Below are 20,836 nucleotides of genomic sequence, written 5' to 3' on the forward strand. Positions count from 1 at the left end.
GTAGCGTGACCGTACTTTAAGCGTTCGTCGGGCAGGGCTGATAGATTATGGTTGTGATCTTCATGGATGACAGCAGAGCGACCGAGTAGAAGACGCAGGAGCCACGTCGTATTTTACTTTCACCCGGGCGGTTATGCAACGTCTTTCTATTTTCGAAGAGAAATCAATGTATCGAACCATCGTCTTTGGCATTAACGTGCCTCAGCTAATGCCCGCAATCTTAGGCTGCATGGCAACTGGACCCTGGAATCGACAAAAGGAAGCGCCTCAGCCGATGCAGGAGTCGATCGGAGAATAGGAACGCGATGGATGGCATTAATGCTTCTAGAAGCGAGCACAGAAGGATTCCATTGCATGTGCACCGGGGGACTCGCATCCGGGATGTGGCCGGGACGAGAATATCAAACAAGACCGAAAGAGAGATCCCTCGGCCCCTTTTGGTCGGCGGTGCCATGGAACTCTGGTGCTGCATGACAGTTGGTGCCTCGAGGAGATTGAAACATCGAGAGCGCATGAGAGGGTTAGCAGAGGCGTAAGGTCATTGTGACGTGTAGCCTCCAAACAGCAGCGAGGATAGGGCAGGTTGATGCTGCGACAGACGTGTCGAGGAGGCGTGTAGCAAGATAGTTCGGCATGGTGTTTCAGCAGTCGTCAGGCTTTCACGCGGCGCCCCAAGCCATTGCGCGCCACCCGCGGGTCCTCGATTGGGCGGTGTACAGGCGGGTGAGCGTGTTTCGCACTCGAGCATCCTGTTTCATAAGGCCGACATGCCTTTGCGCTTCGCCAATGGAATGCGATGCGGCCCCGTGCGGGCGTCTAATGCATCGTGAAATCGGCCGGTCAGCATCAGCCCTAAAACAGCACCTACCAAGCACACCCCTACACACCGTACCGCCTCGACCACGTTATCCACGTACGCACGTTGGAATCCTCGAGGGAATTCTCCCGTGCGCGTCCAATTGCATCGCTGAAACCCCAGCGCGTACTCGAAAATAGCCCTGCAAGCACGCACGCCAAGGCCTGTCATCTAGCGGAGCACCATCCCAGACGACCGACCCCAACCTTGCAACGACTCCCTTTCCTTCTGCTCACCACAGACCAACGCGTCACCAGACACCGGGACCTGTACACGGACTCTGCAAACAGCTGACGCTGACCGTCCCCCTTCTCCACACATATATCAGTCCGGCGCCCGTCATTCGGGTCCCGCTCTTCTTTTTCTTTCGTCATGACTACAGCCGCTCAAGACGAATTCAACGAACTGATCAGAGACAAGGACCGCGAAGACCGCCACCCCGAAGACCGACACAACGACTCCGACCTTTCCGACCCGGAATCCCCTGGTGCCGCCGACGACTACCTCGAGAAGATCGATACCGACGACGAGCTCGACATCCCAGCCGACATGAGGGCGAATTACTACATGCCCAACCTGCGCTCAGAGGCCAACACGGGGCCCAAGGGTGTCATTGCGGACGCCCAGGCGTTTGAGCAGGCCAAGAAGCAAGCACGCCGATTCACATGGAAGAAGAACGCCGCACCCGCACAGTACAATGTCAATGCCTATCACGACGAGAAGACATCGAGCAGTGATGACGAGGTCGACGAGGGCTTCATGCGCCAATGGCGTGAGGCGAGGTTGAAGGAACTGCAGAATGTTGGCGAGAGGATACGGTCGAGGACCAACAGCCCCAGCCGGAGGATATATGGAAGCATGCCGTTGGTGGATGGTGTGGGGTACCTCGATGCTGTTGACAAGACGGCGTCGAGTACTGTCGTTGTCGTCTTCATCTACAACAGTGATGTATGTATACACAACACTCCATCCGTTATCCAACTCCTACTAACAGCACCATAGCCATACGCCGAGGTATCACAAATGTTCGAGAAGGTCATGCACGAGGTAGCAAAGCGCAACGACACCGTCCGCTTCGTCAAGATGTACAACGACGACGCCGAGATCGAGGACACCGGTGTTCCCGCCGTCCTGGCATACAAAGGCGGCGAGAAGTTCGCAGACCTGATACCGCTCGTCGAATGCCTGCCCGATGATTCAGAGCTCAGCGCCGTCGCCCTCGAGACCGTCTTCAGACAGTGAGTCCTTTCCTTTATGCACAACCAACATGCATCAAATGACTAACGATCATCAGAAAACGCATCCTCTGAGCAGCAACCTCATACCCACCTGCACGAAACTCTCTTACCATCTCGCACCCGTGATACTTATCTCACGATTGCGCTACCCTCCCCACCGCCGTTTCCCACCGGTGGTTCATCGGCGCTATTATGTCATCGGATCACCCATCATCCGACCCTGGCAGTTTCACCACGACACCGCTGCACGTCGCCCTACCCCTCCTCATCTCACTACCAAATGATGACAGGGCAACCTCTACGACTAGCTCCCTCCCTCACTCCCATGTGGGCGTACTCAGTCCTCTGCAGGATGGGCCTCGCGCACCTTGTCGCCTCCGCATTAACGACTACTATTTCCTTACCATCTTTCCTCATTTAGCGACGCAGTTCTGTTCATACTATGCATTGGGATATTTGCATATTTGCAAAGGCGTCTTTACTACTTGACTACATTACATGGTCATGTTTGGCGTTGTTAGGTTAGATGGATGTTGCCGCAGGGCTTTGTACTTGTTACGATACGAATAGTGTTGCGCCTGCTGCTGAGGGTGTGTTGGCGGATACCCAATTTGATATCAGTTCCTCGAGATGTGTTCTCGACTTATTATGTCTCTCTCCAGTCTTGCATTCTTGATGTTCGTCTCGTGCTTTCCTACTTTCGTCCTTTCCATCTATAGCCTTTGACAAGTTTCTCGTACGTGATCGGCCTGTCGCTCCTTCCCAATCTCGTCACTTCCATATTTGTCCTTTACTAAACGCTCACAACGATGCAGCGATGTTCTCCAGCTCGGAAATGCATGCGCAACCTACTTGTGCCGAAACGGAAGCGCTGCTGTGCCACACGGGCGATTCGACGGGTTGGCGTCTAGTAAGCGCCCGACCTCGACGGTATGCTTCCGAATTGATCGTTACCCGCTGAACATTCGAGGGCTGCTTATAAGTATGCAGCAGCGCAAGAAAGGGCTTGCCATGTTGCATCTCAGTTCTTCCAAGGTTGTCCCCTAAGCACCCAATCATGCCTTCATTCATGTCATCGTTCCGCGATCGTTCCGCAAGCGGGAAAGCGCCCCCACCTACCCCTTCATCTAGACCCTCTTCTCCACCGTCCTCGACTGCCAAAGCATCAGTTCCACTTCACAAACTCTGCGAGCGATGCCGCAAGTTCTCAAACGAGTGCAGTGCTCTGAATTGGCTGCAGAGACCCCGTGGGCATCCCGCCCCATCATGGCCCTTCTCGCGCTTGTGCACCGTCACTCAACTCTCTCAGTCAGCGCCATCTTGCCACTTTTGCAAGATGATGTTTGCGGAGTTGCAGCATGGAGCTGCACGCGGTATACGCCCGGCTGGCGATGAGGGTGTTTATGCGTGTCCCCGAACCGAGAGGAGCAGTACAGAATTACTACTCCGGATGAGGCTGGTCAGAGGTGAAATGAGGAGCGAGGATGATGGGAGAGGCTTTGCTATGTTCAAGTTGCAGACTTTTGATAGTGAGTTCTAGCAAATCGCTTTCCCTGGTCGCTTACTGACGAAGGCTGGTAGACACCACCACTGGAGCGTTCAACAGCCACATCACAGCCAGGGAAACACCCCTCCTCGCTCGCGATAACATCCAGAAAGCCAAGCAGTGGCTGAATATCTGTCTGTCAGAACACACAGCATGTCGCAAATTCCACAGCAGCACCGTTTCCAACCCCCAGCAACGACCAACGCGTGTCCTCGAAATCACACCCACCACCATTCGCCTCCGTTGCAATATGCAGAACGAGCATTTTGACTACCTCGTCTTAAGCTACATGTGGGGAACGAATTACACCCAACAAATCCAGCTCCGTCAATCCAATCTTAACGCCTTTCAAAAAGAGATCCCTCGAGCCCAATTGGAGGCATCAGACGTATACAAGGAAGCGATCCGCGTCACGCTCGCCCTAGGCTACCGCTACCTTTGGATAGACAGCCTAGCCATAATCCAAGACTCAGATGAAGACTGGACCTACGAAGCACGCCGCATGGCTATCGTCTACGGCAACGCAACAGCCAACCTCGCTTTCCTCTTCCCACCCCACTCACCCTCTGCACCATCCCGTCGCGAAGACCCACGATCTTCGAATCCATGTATCCTCCGGGCTTCATTTTCGCATACACCTGGTATATATATTGAGCACACGAAGTCCTCACTCCGTCTCGCCCTCGACACGGAAGAGGCGAGTAGAGACTGGCTCGCTCAACGCAACTGGCCGCTCTTCAATCGCGCATGGACGTTTCAGGAGTATCTTCTTGCGCCGCGGACGTTGCTGCTGGGGCATAAGAATCTCATGTGGCAGTGCTCGGAAGGGTTTTGGGATGAATTGCTTGGGCCGATTGCAGAACCACCGGTGACAGGTCCCACGACGACGACGCTTCAAGTATCTTTGCACGGAAAAGACAGAGGAAAATCTCGGTACTTCCCCAACACCATCAAAGAGATCAACACACTCGCAAAGACAAACAGCCTCACCTCCCCAGCTATTCTCTCTTTCGCACTAGACTACCAAAACCTAGTCAATGAGTACCGCAGCCGCAGACTCTCTTTCTCCAAAGACCGCATCGTAGCTTTCGCAGGCGTAGCGCGTGCGTTCTCCAACCTGGGCCAACTCACCTACCTAGCCGGCCTGTGGAAAGAAATACTACCAATAGTCATGCTGTGGTACGTCGACAAAAAAGCGAAATGGATTGTCCGCCTCGAGAATGGGATACCGAATGGCGCGGAGATGAAACCGTCGATGTGGACAACAGAAATCGAAGAGGGTATCGTGCAAACCACATCACCACTCCCAAGTTGGTCGTGGTTCTCAGTACCAATATGGAAGTACTACCAACTCCACCACCTCTTCAGCGACGACGAACTAGTCGTCCGGTGTAAAAGCGATTCCGAACCTCATCTCGTCCGCTGGACCGACATGTTCTTCGCTGAAACCAAGGGTTTCAAGTTCGCTGGACACGTGCAAGATCGCATATCTGAATCCAGCCCCTTTGACTTCTCAGGCTTACAAGTCACACTCGTAACGTTGGTTTTGCCTATAAAAGCGGATTGGCCCGCTGATCTAGCGGACCAAATGAAGCGGTTGCAAGAACATTCTCCGCTGTCTTCTCAGCGCGGGTTTAGTTGGGAACCAATTCTGGAGTATTACCCTGACGATCCAGCGGGAAGGGCGTCGCCACCTCGCAACGCGGTATATGCGCTGATGGCGGAGTGTCAGGTTGTTAGGACTGCGGGGAAAAATACGGTGCAGCGGCGGTTGGCGGGGTTGATGTTAGTCCCGGGAAGTAAAGAGGGGACATGGAAGAGAGTGGGTGTGTGGAAGTTGAGGATTAATGTTGTGGGTGTGGGTGTTGATGGGGATAATATTGGCGAGGTGGCGGGGAGGTGGGCGAAGGTGAGTGTGTTGTCGGGAAAGTGGGAGGTTGTGCTTGTTACGCTGGTGTAGTGTTATGGCAGGTAGATGGGAGAAATGTTTGATGGATACGTAGGCTTGGTTCGAGTGCAAAGGGTGTGAATTTACCCCATGCAGTCTTTAGAAAGAATAAACTTTGATGATTGAACACGCAGTGCATCGTAGAGTTGTGGTACTAAAAGAGCAGCTTGACGAGCGTCGCATACGAATCCAGCACCCTCAATATACTCCTCGTGTAGTTCTACTACCCAGAGTAGCTGATAGCTACATGCATGTATTCGCCAAACTCCAACATACATCTCCATATCCCACCCCGATGTCGATGACTCTAGCCATCCGCCACTGCCGTCCTATGCCCCAGGTCCGGATTGCGAACTTGGGCTGGCACCTTTCGTTTGGTAGTGGACGCGGATGAGGAGATGATTACCCGTCAGAACCTTGGAGGGAAGCTGAAAATTCGGATACCTTGGTTGGTGGTCGTGCCTGTTAGTGGTTCGCTGCTCGCTACCGGTACGGGATACCGCGCACTTTGGAATCATTCCGAGGTCAATTTTTCTGCAGCAGTCTGCATCACCATCTCTCGCAAATCTCCGTTATCCGCGCGTCTCGTCCACTACGATGGAGTTACACAAAAGTTTTGCTTCCCAATCTGATGCCATGCCGCCACCCGAAAATGCAAACGCGACTGCGCCGCCTGGATCTGACGACTCGACCGGCTACGGCTTGCAGCGGATGCTCAATTTGCCGACAGAGCTACGCTGCTGCATACTAGAGCTCCTCATCAAGGACGAGCACTTCGAAGCCTACTACACACTTCTCGAGCATCCAGAGATGCGCGATTTGGTCCGCTGCAACTTTGCTGCGCAGTTCAAAGCGATCAAACAGCACCGCTATCTCGCTAGCCAGCTTCAGCATATCCTAACAACTACGGCCTTACTTTCGACGCATACAAACCGCCCGCGCTCAAGCGAGCAGCTAGCTGAGTTCTTGAACAGCAATCTACACGATGAAAACCTGCGTATATCAGTGGATAGCCCTGATCATGCTGTCGGCATGCTCGCCGAGTACCAAGCACTCTTAATCGACGCGGATATCCTTACAGATCAGTTCGTTCACATAGCACTAGGCAATGCAGTAGCTCGGTGGACCTCATCCGATCAGTCTCACTATGGTACCGATACCCTGTCTGATGTCGAGCATCATCGTGTACTTCGTGCATTTTTCCGGTTGCAACTCTACGCTGTAATCCGGAAACTCTATGGAAAAGGGAAAGGCTTCAAACGGAAGATCAGAAGCTTGTTCTCGATGTGGACGACATGGGAGTTTGACGAGGTGAGAAGTTTAGCCGAATGGATCAAAATCGAACGCCCATTTCTACCGCGAGATTACGACGCCAGTATTCGCAAGTTGTTTGCCTGTGTGGACAGACATTTCTACAACGACATGGTCCCGTATGTCAAGATTAAACCCGCTCCTTGTCGCGACCGGAACCGACGTTCTGCGTTTGCGAGAAAGTCAAAGACTTGGCTCGACACACCTGCGACATCTCGTGAAGGTCGAGCTGATGCACGGAACAAGGACTGGAGACCGCTTGGTCACAGTTACGGATGTTACGTCGGTTATACACAACAGGTGTATCGAGAGCATTGTCTTGCTGAGGGTTTCCCATTTTGGTGTCGATATACAAAGCCACATGGTGGATGGTGGCGTTTCCGCGATGCCCAGCTGTTCCAGAAATTCGGGCAGGCTGGGGTCTATGACACGCCGGTAGGGCCGTGGGGGTAAAAGGCATGTAGACTCAATGCTGAGCTCTACGACCGCATGTATCCTGCTGTCAGCGCTACATTGTGGACGGAATCACGATGTAGATGTTCCGTAGACTCAACTCTAGGTACGGCTTGGCGATCCTCTCAATCTCTTATTGTGCTTACATAACGACGACTAGTGCGCTATTGTTAGCGTCCCCGCGCGTTCGCTCCTTCGCGTTTACTCATCAACAATCCATTTCAAATCATTTTTCAGCGGACTAGAGCCCGTGATTTGCGGACGAACACGATCGGCTCCCCAGAAACCCCTGGAATAATGGCCTCTTTCTGCTCGAGGCTAGGTCGGGTCATGCATCGACACCCTGCCATGCCGCCGTGAAACAGCTCAATCGCCGCATCACTCAACGGCCCGACTCTGAACAGCACAGCAACATGAAAGCACAATTTCCACGTCCATTCTGCGTGCGGTCCGAACGCAACACATATATGACATCCCGGCGATAACGGGCTTGATACGTCTCGAGCGCATCCATGAAGATCCGGAGGAATGGATTTATATGCTCATCATAGGGAGGTTGTAGTTGACGCAACAGTCAGTCGTTTCTTCGCCCACCCAGCCTAACTTCCGTGCATTTGCGCACGTATCCATTCTTTACCAGAGCATTGCTCGTCTACGTTCATTTTCCATTCATATTTCATCTCGAAGATGAGGCATTTTCACCAGTTGCTCGCCGCTGGAGCGGGCTTTTCTTCACTTGCGCAGGCCGTTAACACTCTCGTCGATGTTGGCTACGCGAAGTACCAGGGAGCCGTCGTTGACTCTCAGCTTGGCGTCTCTGCCTGGAAAGGCATCCAGTATGCGGCGCCTCCTACCGGCGAACGACGCTTCGCAGCTCCGCAGGACCCTATCGTCTCCGGACTCATCAACGCGACTAGGCACGGCGCAACATGCCCACCCAACCGTCCGGATGATTGGACCATTTCTGGAGCCACTGATCGCTTCCACGTCGCGGAAGACTGCCTTTACCTGAGCGTCTATGCGCCTTCGCAGGCCAAAGTCGACTCGAAGCTGCCAGTGGTGGTCTTCTTCCAGGGAGGAGGCTTCTCATCGCAGTCCAGCGCGAACTGGGATCCTACGGAGATTGTCTCCGATGGTCAGGTCGTCTTCGTTCAGTTCAGCTACCGCGTGGGTCTCTACGGTTTCCTCAGCAGTGAAGCGGTCAAGGCTGGAGGTGGCGACGTCAATGCTGGACTTCGCGACCAGATCAAGCTTCTCGAGTGGGTTAAGGAGCACATCGACCAGTTCGGCGGCGACCCTGACCATGTTGTGCTTGATGGAGTCAGTGCTGGTGGTTCTTCTGTTGCACTCATGCTAGCGGCCAACACCGGCAAGGAGCTGTTCGCTGGTGGTATCATGGAGTCGGGCGGCTGGGTCACAATGCGCACCCCGGAACTGGGCGAAGAGCAATATCAGTGCTTGCTCGAAGACAAGGGTTGTGCCAATGCGACGAACGGCCTCTCTTGCCTGCGCGCATTGAACGAGTCGGCCATCCGAACTTCCAACTGCTGGTTCAACCCCAACATCGACGGGGACCTCTACACCGACTCACTCGTCAATCTTTTCGAACAGGGCAAGTACGCGAAGGTTCCGACCATCATGGGAACCTGCGCCCAAGAAGGCACCAAGTACAACGCACCAGAGGATCTCAACACCACAGCCGATGCCGTCAAATGGGTAGCCAACCAGGACCCAAGTCTCAGCAACTCTTCCATCTCCATCCTCGATGATCTCTACATGAAGCCCAAGAAGCCTACATTCCCCGGCAAAGGCCTCTACTGGCGCCACGCCGCTGATGCCATCGGCGACATTGGAACCCACTGCCCTACGCGCAACATTCAGAACGCGATCGCAGCCGACGACGTACCGACATGGAACTACAAGTACGCCGTACAGGACCCTGCCGACGAGGCCGCCGGCTACGGCGCCTGGCACACCGTCAACGCCTACGCCTTCTGGGGCGTAAACCGCACCGACAACAGCGAGCCAGCCAGCTACTTCACCACCAACGCGCCCATCATCCACCAAGTCCGCAGCTACTGGACGAGCTTCATCCGCAACCTCGATCCCAACACTGACCGCGCCGAACGCGCTGTCGAGTGGAAGCCTTACACTGGCCCCAAGTCGCGTGAGAGGCTCTTCATTCAGACTAACAACACTAAGATGGAGCGTATGAGCCCTGCGCAGGCGCTTAGGTGTGATGTTGTTATGCCGATGAGCGATAATCTTGGGAAGCCGGTTGCGAAGGGTGTTGTTACGAATCTGAATGCGAAGTTGGCGAAGAAGGTTAAGGGGGCTAGTGAGAGTACTGCGTGGAAGAAGGGGATAAAGGATACGAGGGAGTTTGCGCAGGACTATTGAGCTGGTTGATGGCACATGGATAGACGCTGGTCGTGCAGGTGTGTCTTTATGTGAGGCTTTTGAGCATCTTGCTTGTTCTCGTTGTATATATTTTTGAGACTTAAACCTTCTTTCCACCTTCTACAAAAAAAGCCTGAACAGGTCTAGAGCCTACATCATCGTTCGGTTACCTGCTTTGCATGCTTTTGTGTTGATCTAAGCCGCGGACCAGGTTTGGTTTTCCCCAGGCTTACATATTTCGCTTTCGGCTGCAGAGACGCCACACCTTTTTTATCTTCGGATCCGCTATACACCATGCTGAGCTTCCTGAATCCATGGCCTGTATGCGTACAAGACTCAGATTTCTACTTATCGTGTTTACAGTGCATTGCATTGCCTATCGTGCGACGGTTGCTAGATACACAGATCACCATCAAGACGCTACGAGATGTTCAGACCAAAGTAAGTCTTTCCATCTTGACTCCTTCGAGGCGCAAGAAAACCGATGGATCGCTTCGCTGCCACTGTCTTGACGTATGCTTGTACCCTGGACCAGTCTGCTTAGTATCGAGCACCTCGTCCACCGGCAGATCTATCTGAGCGTCCCAATATCCAATACGTTTCCATGTACCTTCTTTTTCACCGGGAATCAGCGCTAGGCCTGCTAAAATGCTTGACGGAAAGTAAGGAACCCGCGTCTCAACCAGAAGAGCCAGCAGAACTCTCTCTGGAGGCTGGGTGTGATATTCGATATCATCACACTGTAAGGTAGTCCAGGTGTGTTTTTCACATTCAGGGGGCCTGATGTAGAAAGATGCAAGCTTCTCCTTCAAGCAAAGACACTCAGCGTGCAAAGGATCGTCGCTTACTACTCGGGTTTCCTCGAACGTAGGTAGTTGTAGTGTGATATGCAGTCCAGAGAAGTCGTGATATGCTGTTGGAGGCATCATATTGACAGGCCAGCCCGACCATTGGAAGGAAGAAAGCTGCGCTAAGAATAGTAAGTCGCTGGCTTGGAATCCGTCGCCATGACTGTTCGGACTCCAGTAATCGTATCGATCAAAGTACTTGAGCGGGTGATCCACGTAAAGATGGCTCGAGAGCCACGACCAGGACGGTACCTTTTTTGATCCATGCTCACGTATCGATTTAGATATTGGCAATCTCTCCCCGTCTTTATCCCAGTAAGGCTCGGCACTTATATACCACAGTAAACCTTCAGGAAAGGATTCTGCCCAGATACCGGCAAGATAAGTAATCTGTGCTTCAGCCTGGAAAGCGCGGGCGACACCAGCAAAGGCGACAGGTCTATCACTGGGGACAGTTAGATCCCTCGCTCTGTATTCCCAAACTAGATCTTTCCAGTTTCCGAAATACTCCAGGACGTGCTCATAGTCTGCAAACGAGTTTGAAGTATTACGTCTGTGCGCAACATGACTTGCTAGAAGATGCGATTTCTGCGTAACCTTCCGGTTTTTGTAGCCATCACTACGGTTGTAAAGCCGGGTTTCAGTCTTTGGAAGCCATGAGCCCGCCAGCTCATCACAGAACTCCTCCACGCACTCCCACATGAGGGTTTGGTGTCCGTAGAATACTGTGCGTGGGCTTAAAAGATGCTCCTGGAAAGTCCATGCTCGCTGAGATATAGGCCATTCGTGGTAATTGAATCTAGATGTGAATATCTCGCGCTCTCCGGGAGCTGCGGAACCAGACACATACCGGCCCGGAGAAGCGACGATGTAGATCCCTTCGCTGGTCCTAGATGCCTTACGGATGACGCAGGGGCTCATGGTCCTCGGGTCTTCCCGTATTTTAATGAGACCTCTTCCGGGCGGAAACAAGAAGGCTATGCTGCAGATCGCATTGCTATAAACTGAAGTCATTGAGGCGGATTCAATTTCCCAGTCTGATGGTGAGTCTTGAATAATACACAGTACATCCACCCACAGGTACCGGAAGCCAGTGTGGCGAACGATTCTCAAGGCTTCGACGAATATAGCAGGTAGTTCCGACCATGGTATTGCGACTTGGAATTCGTCAAGCCTTGATAGTGTCAGGCGAAGACGATGGGGCGCATCTCCCCAGACATGGCTGAGTGTAAGGTATTGTAGGTCTGTAATGGTACCGGTATCGCATCGTAATCTCACGCCGTCGGATATGAGTTCTAGTAGTCGGGTCGGCCGCTGGGATGACGCTGACAAGCTCGAGGCGCAGATAGAACAGCTCCCGTGCGTTCGGATACAAGCATTGAGCCACGTATTGATCTGATCCAAATTGGCAATGGGCTGGCTCGGTACGCTCTGCTTTTGTTCTGGCGCGTCGAACTCATGGTTACTCAATCCTAAATTGTCAAATGGCTTCGCTAAAAGTTTGAAAACACCTGCTTACCATCGAAACATTTCAGGTACATTGACGCCCATCGATACTGAACATATTTGGTACCACCTAGACCCAGGATCAGAGGCAAGTGACCGGGCGGCTTTCTTGTCCTATCTTTGCATATCATGAATTCTACAGGTCCGTTGTGATCTAATTTATGGTAATCTAGTATAGAGAGCACCATTGCACACAAGTGGCAAGCATCCTTTGACTGCAACAATTGCGCAACGGTGGAAAAGTGGGCCGGATTGGGATATTCATCTCGGACGTCATGTATGTCGTCGATACCATCCTTGACCCATCTCAAGAAATTCCAGCCATCGACAAAGCTTTTACAGCGATCGCAAAGTTGGTGCAGTATGACCGAATCTTTTGCGTCCGTTTGCGTCCGATCTTCCGCGTAGCCGCCCACGAACTCTGGGTCGTCAATATGGGAATCTGAAATCGTTGACATTGCGCCAGAATGGGTTCTATCAGGCGCGACGAGGGAGGACGAGGGCTGTTTTGTGGTGGAAAGATGGATCGCGAGGTGGTGCATCGCATGAGGCAACCCCGCGTGAGCACCCATGCAACTGTGCCACATGCTCGCATGAGCTCGCTTCTCTTGGCTGTACCCATGACCAAAGACGCACTCTGGAGCTAAAATTGCACTAACTTGTAAGAATACATCCACATGCAACATGATCCATATGTCCAGTATACGTTTTGGGGTTCCATCGTAGATTTGTGCGGCGCAACTCTGAACAAACGAGCTTCCCAACTTTGCAGTTCCTCCGATAACCAGCTATTTGAGTAGAGATGTTCCATTCCCTTCACTACCAACACTGCGTCTGCTTGAACCCAAACCGAATTTCATGGCGGAATCTACGCATGGACGACATGAAATCTCCTTTCAATCGTTTGTTTGCATATCGCTACTTTGATTCCCCTCACTCCAGATACAGGGTGCAAAAACTGTTCAAACCAAGGTAAGGGTCTCAATCTTTACTCCTTCGAGACGTAGGAAGATGGACTTAGTTTCCCAAGTGTCATCGCTCAGATCAACCCATGCTTTCCAGTAGCCTAAGCGCTTCCATGTGCCGCTTTCAACCCCGGGTGCCAATGCCAGTCCTTGTAAATCGTGACGGTAGTTGAGATCCACCTCTTCGGCAATGAGAGCTATGTGTACTTCTGCCGGGGGTTGATACAATGTTTCGAGATTGTCGCAGTGATAAGAGGCTGCCAGATGTTTTCTGTCGAGCCCAAGGCATGACGCTAACCCTTGTTCTAGACTGTCACAGCTTAGTCTATGACAGTTGTGTTCGCCGTATGGCTCCTTGGGAAGGATCGTGGTGGTATGCGTTGCGAATTCGAGCGCAATTCGTAAGCCGTCGAAGTCATAGTAAGCTGTTGGGGGATTGTGGTTAACGGGCTCATTCGACCATCTGAAGTGCAGGAATTTTGCCACGAAAAGATTTGGATTCCAGTTGCTAATACCTCCTCCAGGTATGACAACATCGCAGTACACATAGATGGGGCCGACCAACCATGACCATGTTGGTACGGGTTTTGAGGGTAGCTCCCGAACCAAGAAAGGCTCAGCCATTTTCCTCACCCTCGCGGTCTCAATATACCACAGTAATGATCGTGGTAAGTGTTCCCTCCACGTTCCCGCAAGATAGGTGAATCCGTGTTCGGACTGGAAGGCTCGTGCTATCCCGACGATAGCCATGAGCCGATCGCTTGAATGAGAAAGATTTCTTCTTCTGTACTCTCTTATCAGCCTTGCCCACTGAGGGAAGACCCCAAGTTTCTTCACTCTTCTTTCAACCCTTGCATCTAGACTTATTGATTCTGTCGTCTGACTCGGCTGGTAGCGGCTCATATGTATGTTGGGCTTCAAAGCCACGCGGCTGTAAATTTCTTCTCCAGAGAAGGCCAGCTCGTCGTAGAACTCTTGCCCACATTCCCACATGATGGTACGATGGCCATAGAGTATTGTACGAGGACTCAACAACTGTTCTTGTAGAACCCAAGCCCTTGATCATAAGGGCCAGTTGCTGGATGAGAACCTCGACAATTTTTCCTCTTTGGGAACAATGTAGATACCACGCTCCCACCAGGGGGGGTGCCCAACGACACAAGGTGTTAACGCTCGTGGATCTTCTCTGACCTGACAGAAACCGACATTGGGTGGGAACAAAAACGCGATCGTACAAACAGCGTTGTTGTAGACTGCAGACATCATCTCCGCTTCATTGGTCCAATCAGTTGTAGAGTCCTGTATGATGCAAAGTGAATCTATCCAGAGGTATGAAAACCCTAGACTGCGCGTGATGCGAATGGCTTCGATGGATGTGCTCGATAGCCTGTGTATGGGTATAGCCTCTTGAAACTCCGGCAGGGTTGAATTTGTCAACAGGACTTGTGTCGATAGGTCTTTGCCCCACATGTGACTGAGCGCCAGGTATTTGAAGTTATCTACAGCCTGCGGATCGCATCGAAGTCTAACGCCATACTTGTTGAGCTCAAGTATCCGTGTTGGTCGACGTCCTTTCGTATCCAGCCTCGAGAACCAATTGCTACACCTGTAATGCTCTGCACGGCAAGTTTGTAGCCATCTCTGCACCTGAACTAAGTTGCCAGTCGGTTGACGTGGGATATGCTTTGCCACGAATGGAAATGTCAATTCTGGGTAGTTGAATTCCTTGTCGCGTCCTACCACAGGTCACACATACATTTTGAAAAAGTTATAATTGGGTCGAAACTTACCTCCCCGAGATATATGTATTACAACACAATCAGGACTGAGAACACGACCGTTCAGCAATAAGGACATGCCTAGTGTGAACCGCTCCCAGAGGGATGGGCGACCGATTTGGCACACTATAGGCTCGTGTAACGGTATGCTATCGTCTTTTTCGATCTGCGAGTGTAACATCTCGCACAAGTGACAAGAATGCCGAGACTCCATCAGTTCCATCAGGGTGCACAACTCGTATGTCTTGTACCCACGAGACGGTTCCATCGTTTCCCTTGCTTGCTCTGGCCAAAACCATGGGTCCAATCTGGTCCACGTATCGAACATCTGACGACACCTATCGCAAAGCTGATGAAGGGGTACGGAGCCCTCTGGAATGGAGTCATCTTGAGAATCCGCCCGCGTTGGCTCCTCATCATCAGGACATTCCGTCATCGTATGGATCGCCTGGTGTATCGGAAATTGCAAGTATCAGGTTGCGAAATAGAGAACAAGACACAGCTTCGAATTTGAGTCAAAGTGAGGAGAAGAGGAGAAGAGATTTCCAGCGCCCAGAGCTGAAGATAACAGATGTCAGCTTACGCAGCCACAGAAGCAGGCAGGAAATGACGACGAGGCTGAGTATGACGACATGCTACCTACAAATGCTTGGCGATGTTGTACAACACGAGATAGTCAGTAAGCGGGGTGAGAGCAGACATGCGCTGCAACTTGGCATACACGATGAAAATATAGCGACAAAAATGTCAACACGTGCACGTCAACCCATAAAGTCTTTGAGAATACATTCCTACCCCCACCTCACCCCTACCTCTTCACATCCCCAAACCCGCGACTAAGAATCCTATTAATATCGCCACCATCCTGCACACCCTCCTGACCCACAACCTCCACCCGATTCCTAATCAAATCCTTAATCTCGCCTTCCCTCCTCCGTTCCTCTTTCTCCTTCTCACTCTCTTCCTGCCCTACCCCAACCACCCCACTCCCCATACCACCACCAACCCCATCACCCACCCCACCCTTCCTATCCCAGCCCATCTGCAGTTCCCCCGCACTAGCCTCCTCGAACCTCCTCTTAACCGCGGGATCGCGTTCCAACGCCTGAAACACATGCGTATCGCTCGTCCACCACGCGGCCGCACCGCTCTTCACCGCAAGCTCAAATACGATGACAGCGAGCAAGATGAGCACGAGACACAGCCACCAACTCCAACTCGAGCCGAAGCCGCGGAGGAAGGTGTCGCGGACGTAGTAGATTTTGTTGCTAGGGTTGTAGACGGAGGAGAGGATGATGTTCCAGAGGAACCAGCCGCCAATGGAGAGGAGGAGGGCGAGGGCGTTGGTTAGGGTTTTGGTGTGCGTTTCTATGAATCTGTTTTTTTTTCGCGTTAGCATCAACCTGTCAAACCCCAGGATAGAAAGGGAATGGGTAAGGGAAGGAAGGGGAGAAGAGGGGAGGAATAGGGGGATACATACTGCATCTTCAACGCAATCAACCACACCGCCGCCGTATACGTAATACTCCCCATAGCAAAGATACTATTATCCTCCGTCCAAAGCGCATCCCCATACAACCCCAACATGCAAAAATACACCAGCATCGCCTCTCCACTTGCCATGAACATCCACCACAGATACACCTTAAAGTTGAAACCGCCGTTTACCTGACCAATAGTATAAAGCTCAGGAACAGCAAGCAGCGTACTCGCACTAAGATCCTTCTCGAAGACTCCCATGAAGATGACGGGTAGAGAGGTGAATAGCGTGTTGAACATACTCAGACTCCAAGATTCATACAGCGAGGTACCGGTATAACCCACGGAACGCTGGAAAAGCGCTTGCGTAAGGTAGAAAAGAAGTTCTTTCCAGAACGTGCCGACGGTGTATTTGCACGTGCGTATGTAATTCCAACGTCCATGCACCAGCAGCAATTTAGTGAGGAACCTGAATTGCGCGATACTGTAATCACTCGTTCTGGCCGCCTGTAATCCTTCTTTTCCGGTAATGCCGATGCCCACGTGGGCTTCTTGGATCATGGCGATGTCGTTTGCGCCGTCGCCGATAGCGAGTGTGATACTCTTCTTCACGCGCTTGCGGATGGATTTCACGAGTTGGGCTTTTTGGGAAGGCGAGGCGCGGCAGCAGATTACGGAGGAAGCGAGAATGGCGAGGGAGTGAAAGAGCGTGTCTAGGGCTGGGGAGGAGGTGATGCGTGAGAGTGTCTGGCCGTCTACTACGACGACGGAGTGGGCGACTGTACCGCTGGTGATAGCCTGGATGGCAGAGGTGATGGTTTGTTCGACGAGACCGGTTTCGTGGTCGAGGACGGTCACGGTGCTGAATTCTTTGATCAGACGGCACGAGTAACCGATATTGATGGCGGTTTCGCGCTTGTCGCCTGTTAACATCCACATTTTGATCTGGGCGCGGCGCAGCTTGTCGATGGCTTCTGGGACGCCGGCTTGTAGTTTGTCTTCGATGGCGGTCGCGGCGCAGAGGTCGAGGTCTTGCTCGATTAGGTCGCCGGCTTCTTCGATGAGACGGGTGCGGTCGACGAGACTGGTGGTGGCGGAGAGGTAGGTTGCTTTCCAGGATTGGTATTCGGATTCGTGTAGGAAACGGTAGCCGTAGAGGAGGGTTCGGAGGCCTTCGGTGGCGAATTCGTTGATATGTTGGAGACAGCGTTCGATGACTAGGGTGTCGTCGCCAGCTACACCTTCGTCGACCATGGCTTCCATGTCTTCTAGTTGCATTGAGCTTCGTGCTGAGGAGAAGGCCATGCTGAAGCGATCGAGACCTGACTGGCGAGGTGTTATCATGGGTGTCTGCATTGGTGAGTCTTCGTCCAGGGACGACATGTCCATGCGGTCGTTTTCACGCTCGCGTAGCCACTGGTCTACTTCATCTCTTGCTGACATGGAACCGCGCCCGCCCATGCTAGGAGCGAAAGATGGACGTCCGAGGTTGAGACTAGCCCTAGCAGCCTGACCGATAGTCATGCTTTTCCGTCCACCAACACTGCTCATACGACCGGCCACACTACTCCGCCGTTCAGCGTGTTCGCTCATGCGCGCAATCGCATGTTGAGCTTCCATACTCTTGCGGATGTTAGCGCGACGCTCAATCTCAACCATCTTCTTGTTCGCCAGCGTAGCCAGCTTCAAACGCTGCATGACAATGGAGTCGGCACCTTTGCAGATGATGCATATTCTGCCATCAGGGAAGCGTAAGATAATGGACATGCGCTTTCGCTTGCTGGAGAACTCGATGACGTCCAGGATCTCATAGACCTCTGAGACAGGTTCACTGTCAGACCCAGATGGCATGATCTTGAGAGTTATGGTGTGAACGTCGCGGTTAATCAGTAGGAAACCCATGTCTTGCGCTGCCTGCACTAATGCAAGTTCATCCGGGGATGAAGCCATGAAGTGTGTCTTGCCATCTTCCTGGATTTCAGGCAAGCAAGTATGGCATAGCGCTAACGAGAGAAGGAACATGCGCGCTTTCTTCGAGAACGGGGTGTGAGGTTTCCGCTGGATGTACCGTAGCATGTCCTGTGTACGCAGTTCTCGCGATGTCTTGCCTGGCTTCGCACTAGACTGCCAGTTCGATGGCCCCCCTTCCCCAGGGCTCTCCAATTGTTCGACCGTCTCAATCGCTGGCGCCGTAGGTTCGTCATTCGCTACATCCTTGGCCGATCTCACACTCTTCCTACTCTTCGCAGGCTGCTTCCCCTTCTTCCTCGTCTTGTGAATCAGCTTCTTCTTCTTGTCTTCCTTCAAATCGGCATCATGCAACCAGCTCACACCCGCAACACTAAGCTTCCGGAACTTCATCGAGTTATCCGTAAGCGTACCCGTCTTATCTGAGAAGATGTAGCTAATCTGACCGAGCTCCTCGTTGATTGTTGATGTCCTCGGCTCACACGGCGTATCGGAGATAGGGTCGTACATGTCGATGTCGGTATGCAAGAAGAACATCTGCGCCAGTTTGACAATCTCCAAACTGACATAGAGTGACAGTGGAATCATGGTGTTGAACATGATGATGAAAGATGTGAAGCTGGGGAAGAAGGCGACTGAAGAACCGCGGAGGTACCACATGTCATCTTCGTTCTTCTGCCAAATCTTGTAGGCTACGGCGTTGAAGACCGACAAAAGAATGACAAAGACCACGATGAGAACGACGATGCGGTTGACAAGGCCTTGCAGGGCGGGCGCCTTGATGCGTGGGTTCTTGTTCGAGTTCATCCGGATGCGACATTCCTCTCCGGAGTAGATGACCATGCCGATGGCATCGGGTGTGTTTCGCAGGATACTGCCGCGGAAAATGATTTCGCTGAGAGTCAGTGGCGCTTGCTTCTCGTCGACCATCACACGACCTTCAAAGCTGTACAAGTCCCGGTTCGGATCTTCGACAACAAACTCGGCCTTCGTCTTCAAGACATCTTCCTGATCGATGATGGTCTTGGAGATGGAAGCAGGCGTTTGTTTGCTTTTGAGATTCGTCTCCCCATCCAGCGCCATCGTCTCAACAAACGCCACATTATTCTCCCCATTTGTATGAAGAAGCGCCATATCCGCAGGCGCAGCGTCGTTCCTCTCAAGCTTGATGATATCCCCAACATTGATATCCTGCCACTTGATCGTCTCCCACTGCAGTGTCTCAGAACCAGGACTGGAACGCAACACCTTCGCCTCTCTCATATTCTCCGCCTTGTCCAATCTCCACCTCCTCAAATCATCGTATCCTTCTTTCGCGATGGAAAGGGTGACAAAAAACAGCAGCGGTACTATCGTCGTAAACTGGCCCGTCGTACTAAGCCCGGGTATCATTTGCAAAATGGAAATAACAAGAAAGTAAAAGTTGGCGAGTTTGGAGAACTGGGCCACGAGTTGGCGGGGGATAAAGTTCCATGCTGAGTAGCGCGTGGAGCGGATCCAGTTGCTGGTGTAGGGTTGCTCGGTACGTTCGTCTGTGAGGGGGTCTTTGCGCGTGGGATCGAGGTGGATGTGTCGGCCGTCTTTGCTGGGTGGGACATCTTTGATGCGGAAGACGAATTTGCGGGCTTGCTCTGCGAGATCCTTCGTCTGTTTGACTATTTGTGATCGCCGGCTTGGACCCTTGCTCTCCAACCAGGGAAGTGCGATTGGCCCTTCTCCCAACTTCGACTTTGAGATGTCCGAGGCTGACGAGGCGTAGTCCAAATGCTCTGGCGTGACAGTAATGACAGCATCTCCAGACTTGCGCGTCGGCGCATGTCCACTGGAGCCTTCCGCCTGTCCCATCGCAGGTTGTGACCTTCCAACGCCCTCTTCCAGTTCAATTTGTGTATCCGGTGATTGCGCGGTGTCATGGACGTTCCTCCGAAACAGAGCGCTGCGCAGCGAGTATCCGCGGTTGCGAGAAGTGGGCGAAAGCGGCGATCGAGAGGCGCCATTCCGTGGTGGTAGTTGTGACCGTGAGGATGAAGCCTCAGCGTGATCTTCCGGAGAGACCTCGCGCGTGTTGATGGACAAGTCGGGCGTGCCAGGTCTTTGCTTCCCGCCAGAACTCTTCCCAATGTGTGCAATCTCGTCCCTGCCATTGCGCTCGATATCCGTCGAGAAGCGAACGCGCGGCGACTCTTCAGTTGTCAAGCGCGCAACCGAAGGGCGTGCCGTATTCTCCACCGCCGAAGTCCTCGATCGTGGCGCATCGTCGCCATCTGTGGAAGTGTCTATCGCATACGGAGTGTTTGCGCTCTGTGTCGTCGGTGCCAGGCCATCCTCGTCGTGGGATGCGGAATGACGCCTTCTTACTCCTCCGCTACCTCCAATCCCAGCACTCGATGCATCGGAAGCATCTCCAGGCTGCGACATGATTTCCAGTCATTCCCTATTGTCGTGTACGCTGTTGTCCTACCGAAGGGTGCTGCAAATCGAAGCAAATCCCCAGCCTTTCCCGCAGAGTCCGGTCTAGCGGCTTGTCCACGCGGGTATTA

The 20,836-nt window shown here is 52.6% G+C and overlaps 5 protein-coding genes across 5 annotated transcripts; 4 read left to right on the forward strand and 1 right to left on the reverse strand.

The window, feature by feature from the left end:
- Window positions 1-1,228: 1,228 nt before the first annotated feature.
- Window positions 1,229-2,098, forward strand: J4E86_002581 (uncharacterized protein; the record flags this gene model as incomplete). Its single annotated transcript, XM_051443139.1, has 2 exons — window positions 1,229-1,804; window positions 1,859-2,098. 2 exons carry the CDS (start codon window positions 1,229-1,231, stop codon window positions 2,096-2,098), a joined length of 816 nt encoding a protein of 271 aa, XP_051306727.1.
- A 1,500-nt stretch (window positions 2,099-3,598) lies between these two features.
- Window positions 3,599-5,178, forward strand: J4E86_002582 (uncharacterized protein; the record flags this gene model as incomplete). The annotated part of the gene is made up of 3 exons (XM_051443140.1): window positions 3,599-3,623; window positions 3,712-5,114; window positions 5,158-5,178. The coding sequence occupies 3 exons, from the start codon at window positions 3,599-3,601 to the stop codon at window positions 5,176-5,178; spliced, it is 1,449 nt and encodes a 482-aa protein (XP_051306728.1).
- Window positions 5,179-6,224: 1,046 nt separating this feature from the next.
- J4E86_002583 (uncharacterized protein) lies at window positions 6,225-6,757 on the forward strand (the record flags this gene model as incomplete). The annotated part of the gene is made up of 2 exons (XM_051443141.1): window positions 6,225-6,673; window positions 6,703-6,757. 2 exons carry the CDS (start codon window positions 6,225-6,227, stop codon window positions 6,755-6,757), a joined length of 504 nt encoding a protein of 167 aa, XP_051306729.1.
- Window positions 6,758-8,039: 1,282 nt separating this feature from the next.
- Window positions 8,040-9,752, forward strand: J4E86_002584 (uncharacterized protein; the record flags this gene model as incomplete). Its single annotated transcript, XM_051443142.1, has 1 exon — window positions 8,040-9,752. One exon carries the CDS (start codon window positions 8,040-8,042, stop codon window positions 9,750-9,752), a length of 1,713 nt encoding a protein of 570 aa, XP_051306730.1.
- Window positions 9,753-15,657: 5,905 nt separating this feature from the next.
- J4E86_002585 (uncharacterized protein) lies at window positions 15,658-20,714 on the reverse strand (the record flags this gene model as incomplete). Its single annotated transcript, XM_051443143.1, has 2 exons — window positions 15,658-16,217; window positions 16,523-20,714. 2 exons carry the CDS (start codon window positions 20,712-20,714, stop codon window positions 15,658-15,660), a joined length of 4,752 nt encoding a protein of 1,583 aa, XP_051306731.1.
- Between the last annotated feature and the right edge of the window lie 122 nt (window positions 20,715-20,836).

This window comes from Alternaria arbusti (genome assembly GCF_024043155.1).
Source record: "Alternaria arbusti strain BMP 1465 chromosome Unknown scaffold_2, whole genome shotgun sequence".
Lineage (NCBI taxonomy): Eukaryota > Fungi > Ascomycota > Dothideomycetes > Pleosporales > Pleosporaceae > Alternaria > Alternaria arbusti.